Source organism: Melozone crissalis, unplaced genomic scaffold (genome assembly GCF_028551555.1).
Source record: "Melozone crissalis strain CALT ecotype California unplaced genomic scaffold, PUWL_Pcris_2 ptg000016l_1, whole genome shotgun sequence".
Taxonomy (NCBI): Eukaryota; Metazoa; Chordata; class Aves; order Passeriformes; family Passerellidae; genus Melozone; species Melozone crissalis.
The window spans coordinates 54,128,209-54,144,357 of NW_026535794.1; the positions used below are offsets into that span (position 1 = coordinate 54,128,209).

Consider the following 16,149-nt stretch of genomic DNA (forward strand, 5'->3'; position numbering starts at 1 on the left):
GACCCAGTCAGTACTGCTCCCAGTCAGTACTGATACTCAGTTACTTTGAGACTGATGGAAAAGTCTTCCACTATTTCTTAATTCCCTCCAACAACTGAAGACCTAGAACTGGGTAAGAAATAGCTGCCTTTTCTTCCTAAAAACAACTTTAAAAGTATTAACTGTGGCACTAAGACCATTCCTAAAGGTATAATAAGTTTTAAAATATGTGGTAGAGAAATACTGTGGAAACATATGACAGAGGAGCAAAAATGTTAAAAGGTTTGCTATTAATGTTTTACTTTAAAATTATTCTTAAAGGATTCCAAATTAAAGCATCATTCATTAAAAAGATGCACTAGCCTTTCTACATAACCCTGCAACCAATAACATATTCCTTGCCACTCCCACCATCTCTTTTCTGCTTTTGCAATCAGTGTGAATATACTGTTTATATATTTATTAATTTTTTTAAGTACTTTGAGGATAGCTAGGTGAGCTGTCATACATTATTTGTGTCAGTTCCTGTAATGGTCATGGACTCCTCAAAATTGAAATCAGCTCTGTGAATGTAAAAGACCTAAATAGTCAGCCCTGATGACTAAAAAAGACAAATGAGGTCATGGTAATGCTGGTGAAACTGTTTGTCTCCAATGTACCATAAATAGTGAAGTGAAATTAAAATTTTTCAATCAACATTGGTTGTGCACATGCATGCAAACACACAGAGACAGGCACACACAAATGTGAAAAACACCTGATGAGAAGCAGGTAGAATCAGAATTTCAAGCGAAGGATGTTGAAAGAATTGTTGAGATTTTTTTTATGTTGTTATTGTTATATTGAAGAATCTACTAGCTTCAGGAAGTAATGGATTGGAGTACAGACTTCCTTAATTTCTTGCAAACTTCCTCCATGTGGAAGTCACTTTTCTTTGCTTTATAGACCTACTGAAGCTTCTTATACTACACTCACAGTAAATGGTCAAAAAAAATAGCACATATCACTAACAGCCATATTTGCTCCCTGTATTGAAATGCTCTGATCAAATACATAGACACACCACTGTTTCCTTAACTATAACTAGTCTTCCACATACATGAAGAAAATAGGTATGAATACATACATAACAAATCAACATAAATATTTAAAATAACAAACAGAGTTTTCCCAAGAAAATCCTTCCCTAAGGAATTAAAGTAGTTTTCAATTATTAACCAAGATCCAAAACACTGCAAACAATTAGTTTGGTAAGAACAGAGTGATTTGTCCAAGGTTAAGGAAGAAATCTGTGCCACAATAGTGAAGTCCTAATAGATTTCTTGACTCTTTGTCTTATTCTTTAAAACCATTCTTCTAAGAGATTGATAGCAATTAGTCTCCATGGAACCATGACACCATTTAATGAATCACACACAACAGGAAAAGCCTACCTCTGAAAAAAAATTCTTTCCTGTTTCAGTAGTATATTTGTAATGCACAGTGACAGGAGAAGACCGGAAAAAGGGACATTTCTCCTGAGTGGGTTGATTAATTAACATAAATTGCCTGAATTCAGTCCAAGAAATCTATGTCAAGGAGGAATCCTGCACTGTTTTTCCTAACTGAGGTTGGAATATCCCCCAAAAACTTTATATCAAGAGCACAGAAGGAAATTATGAAGCCAGGTATGAAATTGGCCTTTCTGAGCAATAAAGTCATCTTGATGCATATCGTGGGCCAAAGGAGAGGCATTGTGTTTGTCAACTCAGGAAATGGGGATGAGAAGAACATACAACATAAACATTATCAAAACTAAGAATATTTGTTTTGTCTGGAAGAGGTGATTTACACAACTTCAACAGTTATATTGCTTCCTGTTTGATCAGAGATGATTCCAAAGTCTAGGCTTATATCCAAATCCCCAGTTTGCTAAGGCTTAGAAGGGGTCAGAAATTAAATTTAGTTCACAAAGGTTCCTGCTAGTTAATAAATTCTAAAAAGGTTAGTTTGCTAGGGACAGCTGAATACATAGTGGTTTTCTCATTAAAAAAATAATATTACAAACACTGTTTTGACTTTAAAAACAACCAGCAGCCTTTAAAAGTCAACATTAGAGACTAGATAATGCAGAAGCTGGAGTATCATTATCTGAGTTTCCCAAACCATATAAGGGGACTGTGATTGAAAAGGTTTGGGAAAGACTATATTGTATCCATTAGTTATTTTCTGTGTAATCAGTATGGGCTGGGAGCACCCATTGTGCTCCATATTGGCACTCAGAATACTCAGTAGCTTCCAGAAATCCACGTACTAACACTCTTTGTAAAATCTATTACTCATTGGCAAAGTAGGTCAAGACTAACCCAGATGCTAAAACTTCTCAAAATTTTGTCCCTTCACTTACCTGTCGTGTCTCTGTGCCATCCAGTATCATCTGAAATCTGGCACTGTATAAAACATTATTTTTTTTGTACCTGAGAGTACTTTCTGTGCTCTACATTTCTAATTTAAGTGTGTAATTTCTCCTTCAGATCTCTGTGGAAAGGGCTAAGCATAATAGAGCTGAGGAAAAGATAGTAATGCTAATCACAGAATAAGAACATAATCCAAGTCAGAAAGGACTTCAGGAGGACTCCACTCTTAGTTGGATCAGGTCAGAGTCATGTTCTAGGTCAGATCAGGTTGGCCCTGGTGTTACCTGGCTGTTCCTTGAAAACGTGTAAGAACAGAGTATGCAGACCTCTCTGGGCTACCTGCTCCACTGCCTGACAACTGCCTGGCTGTTGTCATGATAAAAAAGATTTTCATGATATACAGGCTGAATCTCTCTTGACCATCATCCTCCCACCATGTGCTCCTGATCATCTTTGGAGCACTGCCCTGAACTAGAAATTATTAAACTGCCTTCAGGTACATACAGAAACAGAAAAGATTCATCACTTCAGCCCTACAATCAGATGAACCAGTTCTGGCAAGAATGACTCAAACAGGGCTCTCTCACAGTGTTGCACCTTCTATATAACAAGTATATATAGTGTATATAACATTCTATATGACAGGTGTATGTATATGTCAGTTCAAGAACAACATCATTACATGAAAGTACAGAATTATATAGGTCAAACATTATCCTAAATAAACCACTGAACTACCACAGAACCACATCTTTCCTCAGAATGTTCTCACAATCTTTTATAGAGTCACTCTAAGACACAATGAATTCTCTTTTTCACATTTGTTCTTGAATTGGAGATATCTTGATAGTAGTAACAGCAATGCGATCTATTTGTGCATAGACATTTTTCATGAATACTTGAAAGATGCAAGGTTGCTTGCTTTCTTACCATAAAGATACATTCTGAAAAGAAAAATTACTAGAAAAATGTTCTTTATAATACAACTTCTCCCATCACCCTATAACGCACTTATCAGCACACAGTTTCATTTACGCTGGGAATCACAAAAACGGCAATGGGGAAAATGAGGAAAGAACCAAATTCAATAACCATATCAAAAGATATTTAAGCAGAGGAGGAGTATTAATTACCAACTCCAACCTTAAAAATGTAGCCAACACTAATGTCAATGGCAAAATCCATTTCAAGCTGCAAGATCTCCAAAGGATCATTCATACACAGATTTGAATTGACTCTCAAACTGGGGACATGTCTGGAGAAGGACTGCTGCAAATCAATATGCTAGACACAGAGACCACCTGTGATACTTGGAGCTGAAATCTGCCAGCATGGCCCACTTAATTAGTGCCTGTCACTGCACTCACAACTTTATTTGGCAGCAAAAGTCAGACCTCTCTCAAGAGCCTCAAGTGTGATGTCCAATTCAATTACTAAAGGACACATTAAAATCTAGCTTATATGGTTAAGAAATAACAGCAATCTCTTTTTATTTTGGGATTAGAATCTCCCCAGACCCTTAAAAGAAAAACATTTTCAGCCTATTCAGTTTCAACATTCACAATAATAACTTAATTTTCCTTAATAAGCAATCCTGAGACAGAAACGAAGACCTTAGTAAACTTGTTCTCCACCAAATACAAGATATTAAAATATAACCACATTAAAAAAACCCAAAACTTTCTATTTCTTAACTGTCATTGAGAAGAAATTATCTACTATAGGTTTTCTTTGCATACTCTTCCCTGTACTCTTCAGACATATCATTAAGTAGGACAAATCCAGGGTACTTCCATTACCTATCATCAACAGTGGCCACATTCACTTTAGTTTTGGGACAATGTAATGTACTGTCTTTCCAGAGATATCAATAGGTCCATTCTGCTCACGCTGAATAAGTGTTCTTCCCCCTTTCCTCCCCTGCGTCTCCCCTCCTTATCCTCCCATGCCAGGAAAGGAAGGAATTCTACTTTTCCTGCTCAAATATCCAATAATCATTTCAGCCATCTGTTTCAATACAAGAAACTCTTCATAGAAGTCCATCTAAATGGCAAACCATTAGAGACTAAGATGATTTATTTTAGTTTAGTGCAGTGTCACTAGTTTAATAAAATAAAAAAATTACTAAGGATTTGGGAAGTACTATGGCTTACCTATGTAAAAACTCACTCTCTTGCCAATACATTCTATCACTGCTGACAGACATTAGAACATTCCTTTCATCTCTTTCCTCTTCTTGCAGTTTAAGATATCCCCTTAAGGAGTATTTGCTTTCTCTAAGATAGATTATAAATTGTATGCAACATGAAAACCTTACACACTTCCTCTACCATCTGCAAGGCTTTTATTTCTACTTCTTAAAAATGAATTAACTCAAAAACTTTTTATTTGTCATTTCATTTTGGGTAAATAAACCAGGATTACTTTTCTGTAAGAAAATTATTTTAAAAAGGATTGTTATTTCCAGATATGTGCATCTAAATTAGAGAAGCATTTTTCAATGCAGTCAACCAAACACTGAAATCTAGTGAGACCAAATGTGGAATGCAAACTGTGATAAAGAGCAAATATGGAGCATACACATCCACACACACAAACACCTTCTCTATTCATGAAGAAAACATGATCTAATACAGGATTGGTTTATTTCAAATAATTCTTTCTGCATTCCAGTGTGATTCCAGGATGTGAATATAAAGATAAATTTTATGGGTCAAATTCTTCTTAACACTACATGTGCTCAAGTCAACTGAAATTGATTACAACTGGATGCAGTGTCAGAGGATGGAACTGGCACAGAAAATCACAATGTAAGGAGAAGTTCTTATAAAACTAGACATTACATGGTGCTTTGAATGAAGGAAGAAACAATTCTCAATGTGGCCTGGGAGAAAGAAAAGCAGAGAGAAGCAGAAATTTGGCCCAATAGCTAACAGATTATCAGATAAGGATCAATTATCAAAACCAAGGCAACTGCAAGATGTTCATAATGGCTGGGGTTGAACCTAACTCCATTACAAAACAAGTCTAATCGAAGGAAAGCTACACAAGTTCCTGGTCCATTTAGAGCTGTAAAGAGAAGAGCCTAGTTTATTACTTTTGTATATACTTCTGTATTTTTGGAAGTTCAAAATAGCTATTTAAGACTTCATTAAGGCAGAGCTTCATTAAGTCTTCAGTAAAAATTTCCCTTCTCTTTTTTTTTTTTTTTTTCTTTTAAATAGAAATGTCCCTAAAGGAAGCCTGGGTAACTTGCAAAATCAAACTAAATCAAAAACAGATTCACATATTCATGTAGATTATTTAGCAGTAACATTTCTAGCAGTGGGAATTTGCAAATATTATCAAATTGATATTCATGTTATGACAACTGACCGATGAAAACCAGAAGCTATTCTGACACATGTTTTAACCCATTTTTCTGCTACTGGAATGACCATTCCATCAATGGAATGACTATCCGACAAATGTCAGCCTGGTTAAACTTTTATTCATTTGAGTGAAATGTGAAGATGCGTCATGTCCTCAGCTGAGTTCCAGAACCACTCAGGATGTCATGTAGCATTTAATTCAGCAAAAAGGATTAAACATCTAACCTGGAACAGCTATCTTCCCAGCTGTTGGATGATTCATTTCCATCACAAGTCCATTGTGCAGTACCTAGGAAAACAAAACAAAACAAAACAAAACAAAACATGTATGTAATATAAAATACAACCAGTTCCTAAACTCAAGAGGAAAAAAAGAGATAAACATTATCGTGTTCTTTCACAGACTCTCTGAAAATACAAGGAGCTATAACACAAGTAGTCTGTTTAATGTGAAGGAAAAAAGCTTTGATGTTTGACACTACTTTTTATTCACGCAGCTAAATAAAAGCTTCACTAAGACTGCACACATCTAACATATCTTTTAGCTCTTAGAGTCATCATCAAACAAAGTGAGCTGCAAGCATGTTACACTTTCAACCACCAACAGACAGCTGGTACCAACACAGAATGAGTATTAAAACCTTCACACCCTTTCATATTAACCTCAATATGTACTAATGGCCTATACATCAACTATGTTCTCTTGTTTGTTTTTGCACTGCTAGTTTTGAGCTTGTGATGGATCATACTGTGAAATGCTGTGTTCATAGCTTTTACAGACATTTTGGAAAGACTAAATAATTTTGATGTTTTTTCTATTCTTTTGAGTGGGTATGCCAGGCTTCAGGCCCTAGGTATATCTATATGGGGTGATTATTCATCACAATTTTCAGATCCTTGTTATTAACTTCAGCCAGAAAACAATGTGTGATACCAAAATTGTCAAGTAACAGAGAAAAAGATATTTATAATAGCAAACTCACTGGTCTTGTTTATAGTTCTGCACTAAAAGCCACTAAACAATATTTATAATTTCTTCATCTATTATTCTTCCATCCTTTTAATATTGTTACCTTAATGAGAATTATTTAAAAAAAATAGATAGCCACCCACTAGGCAATTACTTTCATATCCAATGCAACAAGTTTAGAATGTCTTGCCAATTCTATCATGTATAGAAATTGAAACATGGGAAAAGCCTTTTAAGTGATCATCTATCTATTCACCTCGTACCATGAACAACTCAGCAACCTTGACTATTAATGTCAACTCTTGGTCTAATTAATCTTTAAAATTTCAAGTTAATAAGATGAGAATTTTCTTATGTAGTCTGCACCTTGTTCTGCATTTTTATTACTAGAAATTTTTCTCCTGATACATAATCTAAGTGTCTGACTATTAAACATCTTTATTCTTGTATTTTCCCCAAATAAACAGAGAAAACCAATCACTATCATCTTTATAACATTATTTTATGTACTGGAAGATTGTAATCACATCCTTCCTCAGTCTGTTCTTTTCTAGACTAAACAAAACTAATTCCTTTAACCATTCTTTCCAGGTCAAACCTTGTGAACCCTTTATCTGTGTAGAATAGCGTGCTTAAAAAATTCCTATACCTGAACAGGTGGTGTCAAAAGGCCAGGTCAGCTTTCTCTTAGTTTGTGGGATGAACCTATTTAGATGACATTTAGAAATCTAGATATTTCCAATAATAGATGCTGGGGGAACAATGTCTCTTCACTGGTCTAATTGCTTGGCAGTATACCAAATCATTAGTTCTATTTCTATTTCAGAAGGTTAAAGCCAGTCCTTAGTAGACATTCAAGCGAGACATCCAGAATTATTTTTCCAAATGACAGAATTAGAAAATATAATTGCTTTTTTAATTCATATTTAGAATCTTTCCAGTAATGCCCTTAATCAAACACTATTGACAGTTTGGCCTCCTTTCTTCACAATTTATTTACACGAGCTTGCTTTATGCATTTAATTGATTATTTGGGACCTGAATGCAAGAAAACACACTCATATGAACTTGAAATCCACAACACACTGAGGTGAATAAGCAGTTCTTCAGATGGCAAGTTAAAGCATGTACCTAAAAGTGTCTCCAGTTGTTTAAAGAAAAGCATACAAATTGTCTAGCAGCTACTCAGGACTCCAGAAAAATCATGGTTTTCTCTGTTCTGACTCTCTAAATTCTTCTTTTCATAAGACAGACCTAAATTTCTTTTAAAATACTTTTTGGTTAGACTCAAATTCCAGATCCCTTTTCTTTACAGAATGAACAACAAAACCCCTGAAGTATCTTTGAGGATAACCACTACTTCTTTTAAAAGAATTGCTTAAGATGCAGTCAAGCTTCCTTATTATTTTCATTATTAGTACAGTGTTGAATTTTCCTCTCAGATATATTTTTTACTCAAAACACTGACATCTCTATTAATCTTATTTTCTACAGTAATTAAGCCTATATTGATATATTCAGTAGCAACTTTTCTTTTGAAGAAAACAATCACCAAGAAATGACTGGTCAAGAACTGTGGATGTTTTTCCTACATCAGCATCACTGTTTAAAATAACTGGGTAATTTCCCATTCCACTCATTGCACTATTAGGACTCTCAAAAACAAATTGAAAAAAAGCTTCACCAACTTCTCATATACATTCTTCAAATACATGAAGGATTACTGCAACGTTCACATCCTTTACCATCAAGGACAAGGAAAACCAGAGGAAAAGGTAAGAGACACAACTCAATGGTTTTCTCCTCCATTGTCTTGTTTGGCTGAAATGGTCATATTTCTGATGTGGTAGAGCCCTCTACTGTGTCTGTATTCACCTGAGCTTATAATAAGGAACTGATGAACCAAGAGAATGTAAAAGATGATTGCAATCAATAGATCAAATTTTATTATTTTTTTCCATATGGGTTATTTTGCAGGGTAGAAATTCTATATGGTCTATTACCACATGAGATTTTCTGAATCAAATAATGTTTGGGAGGCATTTTGCAGGGAGACCACCATAAAGAAATCAGAAACACAGTCTTCAGTCTTTCAGTAAAAATCTTTTAATATGTACCAGGAACAGTGTGGCCAGTAGCATGGTGAGCCTGTACCTTGAGTTCTACGTCCAGTTCTGGGCCCCTCAATTTAGGAAGGACATTGAGGTACTGGAATGAGTCTAGAAAAGGGCAACAAGGCTGATAAAGGATCTGCAGCATAAACCCTGTGAGAAGCAGCTGAGGGAGCTGGGGTTGTCAATCCAGGAGATAAGACCTCTAACTACCTACTAAAAGAGGCTGCAGTCAGGTGAGGGTTGGCTTCTTCTCCCAGGCAGCCAGTCACAGGAGAAGAGGCCAGTCTCAAGCTGCTCCAGGAGAGATTTAGGCTGGACATTAGGATGTATTTCTTCAAAGAAAGGGTGATCAGATATTGACATGGGCTGCCCAGAGAGGCGGTGGAGCCACTGCCCCTGGAGGTGTTTAAAGAAAGACTGACTCTGATACAGTTGGCATGATGGTCTTCAGACTTTTGATCTCACAGGTCTTTTTCAACCTAATTGATTGATTCTGTGACACCATTTTATTTTATTCCAAATACAAACATCACTTCTGATGACGCATGTAACTAACCACCCATAACAACATGGTTCCTCTTAAAACTCCTAGCAAAGTTTCAAATCTACCTATTTCAATTCTACCTAAGGTAAGCCTGCAAATCCCTATCAAAGGAGATACTAGAATCAGAAACATATCAAACCTTGTAGCTCCCACCTCCCCCCTTCCCTGATTCAAATTTTAAAAGTTCTATTTAATGTGGAGCTATGCACTCAACATATGCATTTGTACAGGTACTACTCTTTCACAGATTCATCTAGAGTTTAGTGAAAAGGATTTGAAGGGCCACAAAGGAAATGATGTCACCAATTTCTCCACATTTCTCTAACCGCAAGATAGCTGGCTGTTGGTAAATGAAATTACCACTCGTGCCTCCAAACCACAAAAAAGTAATAATAGTTTTCCCTGTACATGCTGAACATAGAGCAAGGGCCATAATCACCCCCTGAAAAAGTAACAGCACATGTGAAGAAAATGCCATTTTGGAATTGCATCCCACATACTGAAAGTAGCCCTTTCCAAATAAAAATATGTCAAGTCATTTGAAATTTGAAAAGGATATTGAATATATCCCCATCTGATGCCTGGTTCTGCTTGACTTTGTATTCCTAGAATGTTGTTGCACAACAGGATGGTTTGCATGTCAGCATGTTTCCCCTCCACTTTTTTTTCCAAAGCAGAAATCCCAATATATTCAAATTGTGTTGCAAAGTTTGTCCTTCATCACTAATAACTTTACTATTCTTCTTTCCAAACACATTTTCTAATATGCAAGGGTCACTTAGAGAAGGTATTAGCTCTCTACTAAATCTATATCTAAGTATTGTATTAATTAATCACATCTATCTCCACTTTACCTATCTCTCATATTTGAAGCTTTTTATCATTTCATGAGACAGAACATAATTTAAAAAAAGGTTGCTTTCTTAACAAATTTGTGAATTAATAAAATCTGGCTTTGTTGTTTCTGATTGCCTATGAATTTACCTCTTTTCTCCCATTGCCTTATTCTGACAATGTGAACACTGTGAGTATGTTAGAGTCTCTAAGGTCCCTAGCACTATGTCTGTGATACTATATGAATACAAACAGGAAAATCACAGTTCATTGGAATGTCCCTGTTTTCTACTGCTGCTTTCTTCTAGGCCAGTGTCTTACAGACTGTCTCCCTCACCAAACTTGTTGGGTTTTTTGTGCATGTGAGGTGATGACTTTGACAAAGTTCTTCTTTTGTCACATCTAGATAGCTATTTGCTACTATATGCTATAGGCAAAATTACTTTTTATTGACATCCCTGGGGATGGCCTTTTGAGGCCTGATGCATACATCTTTCTCCTGATCAATGTCACATTATTTAAATACTTTTTTCTGCTACATCTCTTGTTCTACCACAGAAACTTCACCTAGATTCCCTCTTGGTTATCAGAATTTAATTTCTTTACTTTTTTATCTTTTGTCTAAAGAGTCTTTATATCCTCTAGACTAATAGTGGTTCTGCAAACTAGCTATTGGCTCTTCAGTACTGAATTTAGGTTTTACAGTAGCCATTACTTAATCAAAAATGGTGCATTCTGATACAGGAGTTAAGAGCTTCTTACCTGCATTCTGCTAAATCACTTATATCAGGAATTCCATTTGCATATTCTAGAACTAAACGTTTCAAAAGGCAATCACTGAGAGTGATGAAAAATTGCGCCCCTTACACTCTGTCCCAATGTTACCTTTGACCACCTGAAGGCACTTGAATTCACCCATTATTACTACTTCACTAGGCTTAGAGGATTCTTTTATCTCCTCCAGCATTTTGGACTCAATATCGGTTTCCTGAGTAGAAGGCTCAACAGTATAGCCCTAATACAGCTCCCACAGCTCTATCGCCTAATCTGTCCATCCTGTTCAGTTTATAGCAGGCATTACACTTACCTATTGATTTTTGTCATTCCAATGTTCTTCACTAATGGCTACTATGTCAAGATCCTTCTTTGCCAAGAATTTCAAGTGACCTTTTTTATTCTTACTGAGCTCATGTTGGTATAGAGATATGTATAGGTTTTGTATACATTTGGGGAAGCAGAGAGTTGGCCAGATCATTTTTTATTTAACTCTATATTTGTCACTGTATTACCTTTCCAGAATATCTCCTTTTTCCATTTTCCTGCCCGTTTGATTCTTGTCCTGTACACTTTTTGTATGATTGACATCAATGGTGTGAGCCCTCATATACCAGATTTTTCTCAACTCATGCATGAGACCACACTCATTCATTTCCTGCACCAGCAATCTATTCTTACTACTGTTTTAGACAAGTCCTTCCACTGAGGTTCTTCTATGCAAAGCTCTGTGTAAGTATCCCAAAGGACATTCTATTTGTCATCCATTAACTGAAATATCAATAATCTGAAATTATGAAACCTGCACATTAGACTAAAATTAGACCTCAGTTCAGAAGGGAGCATAAAGTTGGTGAAATTGGAAAAGTTTCCAGGATTATTGTAGTGGTTCATAATAGTGGAACAGAATATACCCACCACAGTGACCTCTTTTCAGGCACCCTATCAAAGTCTGTTCTTCACAGACTCACCTTCTTCCACCCTGAGAGTCTACTCAGCAAACTGTTTCTGGGTCCAATCTGAACAGACAATTACCATTTTTAGTAATTCAGTTTCCTAAATCAGCTTTCAAATTTATAATCAAAGTAAGATATGATCCTGATACTGAGAATAGTTCTCATATTAATGTTTTGCTTTCCCTAGCACCTCCTCCTACAAAATTAAAAATTACAAAGTCCTTAGTGCTAAATCAGCCACAGTATAATGCACAAAAGAGACATTAAACAATCCAAAAGTATTAAACAATGGAAACCTATTCTGACAGACCAGAAACACCTTTGCCACTGTCTAATCATCAACACATACTTATTTTTGAGAAAAATTACTAAATTAAATTTATACCTCACAGTCTAAGTAAATATGAGACAGCTGCTAAATAAGTCTATATAAATCTCCTATGTTTTCATCAGATATATTGAAAAGTAATGAGAGTAAAATAAGGTACTTTTATTCTAATAGCAGACCATATTACAGTAAAGAATCAGGTTTTTAACTCTTGTGGAGAAGGAAGTATTCCCAAGGGGTTTATTAGCATGTGATATGTTTAATATTTGTAACAAATAGCAAGGAGATTAAGAGAATAAAGGTTTATAACTTGGGCCAAATACACAAAAATGCATGGATGCAAGTCTGTATTTAATCGCATAAATTCTCTGATTTTCAAGGCTGCAGACCTGACCCTGACTTCAAGGGGCTGTCCAGGTGCTTAAAAATCAGGTTCCTTCCCTCAGTCATCAAGAATAGTCCCCTGACAACTTCTTGCACCATCAGTCTGGAGACGTGGCAGAGGAAACAATCTGTCCTTATTTGTAAAATAGACATATATTTTTCAGATGTTCTTTTTCCCTGAGAACTGATGTGATTGTAAAACCATACTTTTGGTGGGTTTGAATGTGTAAATTCACAGAAATATTTTAGCAGAGATGGTTGGCTCTACTGCTATTTGGATATAAGACCTGGATCATGCTGGTAGGAAGACGGGGTGTGGCTATATTCACAGCACTGGCTCCGCAATCAAAGAGTCTGTGTCCAGCTGCAGCATAGCTTTCCTAACACTGATAACTGCACTCTGATCACCTGCTGCTACAGAAACAGACTGATTTGATTATAGCAACAGTCTGAAATACTGACTGGTTTTTTCCTCATTTCAATCAGAATTATTAGTAATTTTCTGCTAGCAATGGTGTTAAAAATTACTGGCGTTTGATAATATTTTTTCTACTTTGGATTATTACAAATACTATATTCAGCCTTTAAATGTTATGTTTGTCGTTTCTTTTAAGAAAAAGCATGGAAAAACCTAATTACATTTACTTTTTAAAGATGTAAGTGAATGTAAAAATTAAGAAGAATATCCTGGACTGTACATAGATTATATAATTTTGGTGTCCAGAATGTCACATGAAAGGCTTTATTTTATTTTATTTCATTGTGATTTACCTCTTATACCAAACAACAACAAAATAAGTTTCCGGATGTTTTCTTTTGTGGAAATTGACTTGTTAACAAAATGCAAGTGTATTGCATTTTGTATAACTTATTACACTGATAATAAGCTAGGACTGCCACACCTTCAAGCACTGTGTACCATAAGTGGGGGACTGGTGGGGTAAAAATACCATGAACCTTCCCACTGACATTGTTTTCATAACAACTCTGTGGATGTTTGTTACATTCATCAAGGATCATTTACAGACCCGCCTATGGAGCTGGAGATGATGAAGAGAAAATTCTGATAGGGTTTTGGATAACTGAGATTTTTCAGAAGTCACTTTTTGCCATGTGGTATTGAAATAAGTCACATGCAGATGCAACTCTGGATTGAAAAATGACTGAGGTATTTGTCCACCATGTAAGGGAATTGTTATTTCAAAATGTACAAGCCTCAAGAATTCACATATTTAATATCAGGCTAATAGTGAGCATACGAACCAATAAACAACAGCATTGCAACATTATGCTAAAATATCACTTGATTTCTGATGGTCCTTGGGAGTCTCACTTGTTTTGCCAAATACAACGTACATAATCAGTATATATTTTCTGACATTGCATGCCACACTGAGTTCCCAAGAGCCTTCTTTTAAGTACTCCACCCATCTTTCACCTGCCACGTAAGTGTCATGGTTTATTTATACATCATTGTTTCATTAGTGCTGGTCTGTCAGCTCAGAGTACTTAACCTTTCCCAGGACTGCAAAACTTGCTCATCCTCAGAGGAATGCCACTTAACAGTGGCACCTGCTTAGTATTGTAAAGGACATCCAGATGAGACCATCTCCCTGCACATCCTCAGTCTACTGCAGGCAGAGATTCACCACACTTCCCATAAGTGGTTTATTCCTGCATAATCTTGCTCTGACTTTCATAGCCCTTTAGAAAAGGAGCTGTGACTGTGGTTTAAAACACAGCATTTTAAATTAAGTCAAAGGAATTCTGTATAGCAACATGTGCAGACAAGCCTGGTAAACTGTATAGATGCTGTTGAGTGTTGCTAGATGTCCTGGGCAGTCAAAGAAACTTTCATCAACAGAAACTCTGGCACATGGAGATTTTTCCTGATTTATACTCTATCTCATTAACATTAGCCTTTGTAAGAAACCCACTTAAGACAGAGAACTCTTAACCATGTCTACACCACAGAATTGGGATTCAAGAATGCTAGGTGCAAGATGTATATGGAGAAGGTGAAGAGTAAGTTCCCACTTTGTATCAGTATCTTCAACTCCTTTCCAGCATTTAACTACTGCCATCCACTTTTCCATCATTAGCATTTAGTTATTAATTTTATTACCCAACTAGAAAACTTCTCTCCAAGTTGCAGTAAAATGAAAAGAAACTAAAGCCAGGAAGGTATTTCAGGGCTATGAGGGCTCACACAAAGCAGGTGATTTCTTTCAGAAACAATCATCACTAAAAAAAAAAACAAAGCACAATTTTGAAAATACTACATTTCACAGTTATTTCATAATTGATGTGCATTTGATGCTCTGTAAGAATTTAATTTAAAAAGCAAGTGGTATGTGAATACCACATATGTAACTGTGAGCAAAAATACTTTTAAAAATTATGCTTCCAATGAACTTTGCTGTACAAGTTGCTAGAGAAGCTGAGACCAAGTTGGAAATGGAAAAAGGAAAATACAGAGGACAGATTTTTCCACTTAAACTCTTACACAAATTTTCACAGACACTAAACAGTTCACCAGAGTGTCTTAGGGATGGGGTTTTATCCCATGCTCATTTCTTGTTTTGTTTTTGTTTTGTCTGGGATGGTCACTGCCCACATCCAAGCCTGGCTCTGGGAGCTTTGCAATGGCCAAGAGCCAGCTTGAGAATTCCTGTACGAACTGGGGGATGAGGTGCGGCTGCTTCCTTCCAGTGAGGTGAGTCCTCTCCACGGCCACACGGTGGGACCTCTGTGACCACAGATACTTGTTGCAGTGTGGAATTTTGCCTGTTTTTTATGTTCTTCTCCTTCAGCGCTGTGACTGGAGCTTACTGGCTAGCTTCTCTGCTGCTTGGGAGGCCAGAGCCAGTGCTGCTGCGCTGGGACCTGTGAGCGCCCCACTGCCCACCAGCGACTGCCCCGGCTGCACAGCCGGAGTGCGGGATCAGCCATGGCTGGTGAGTTACCCAGGGGAGCCATTCCTGGCTCAGCCCTGCTGTTGTCTGCTGCTGCTTCAGGACTTCTGGCTACACTATAACCCAACAACCAGCCACCCTGAAGCTTCTGGCAGGGCCCAGAGTTTTCTGACGCACTGTTTGTCAAACCGGATGTGCCCGCCTCTGCCATTCCAGCTTGCTGCTCCCGAGGTTTCCCGCTGCATTCCGTTGAGGTTGCCAAGAGGCATTGAGACTGGCTTCCCCCTGTAGGTTTGCAAAGGAAAGCCCCTTCTCTCTTTCTGTCTTCAGCTCACCCGCCATTACAGCGCAGAGGGATGGCTGGGCTCACGCCACAGCGCCCCCTGCAGCCGCGGGGGACTCATCGCACCTGCCCTGTCCGGCCGAGAGCCAGCAGCACCCCTGCCGGCCGTGACCATAACTGCACCCACAGGGAAAGTGCCGCAGCCAGGGGAAGGCTGTTACTGGGCTCTGGCTCTGTTTGTTCTCGCTGCTGTTGTTGTTGGGTGTTTGCCTTGTTATCCATATACATACGAGTAAAGAAC

At 37.1% G+C, this 16,149-nt stretch overlaps 1 protein-coding gene across 1 annotated transcript in view; it reads right to left on the reverse strand.

The window, feature by feature from the left end:
• Positions 1–16,149, reverse strand: part of SUGCT (succinyl-CoA:glutarate-CoA transferase) — a 322,995-nt gene that overhangs the window by 56,483 nt on the left and 250,363 nt on the right. Inside the window, exon 13 of the mRNA XM_054273946.1 lies at positions 5,972–6,035. Coding sequence (XP_054129921.1) covers positions 5,972–6,035 — 64 coding nt within the window. The remainder of the gene's footprint in view (positions 1–5,971; positions 6,036–16,149) is intronic.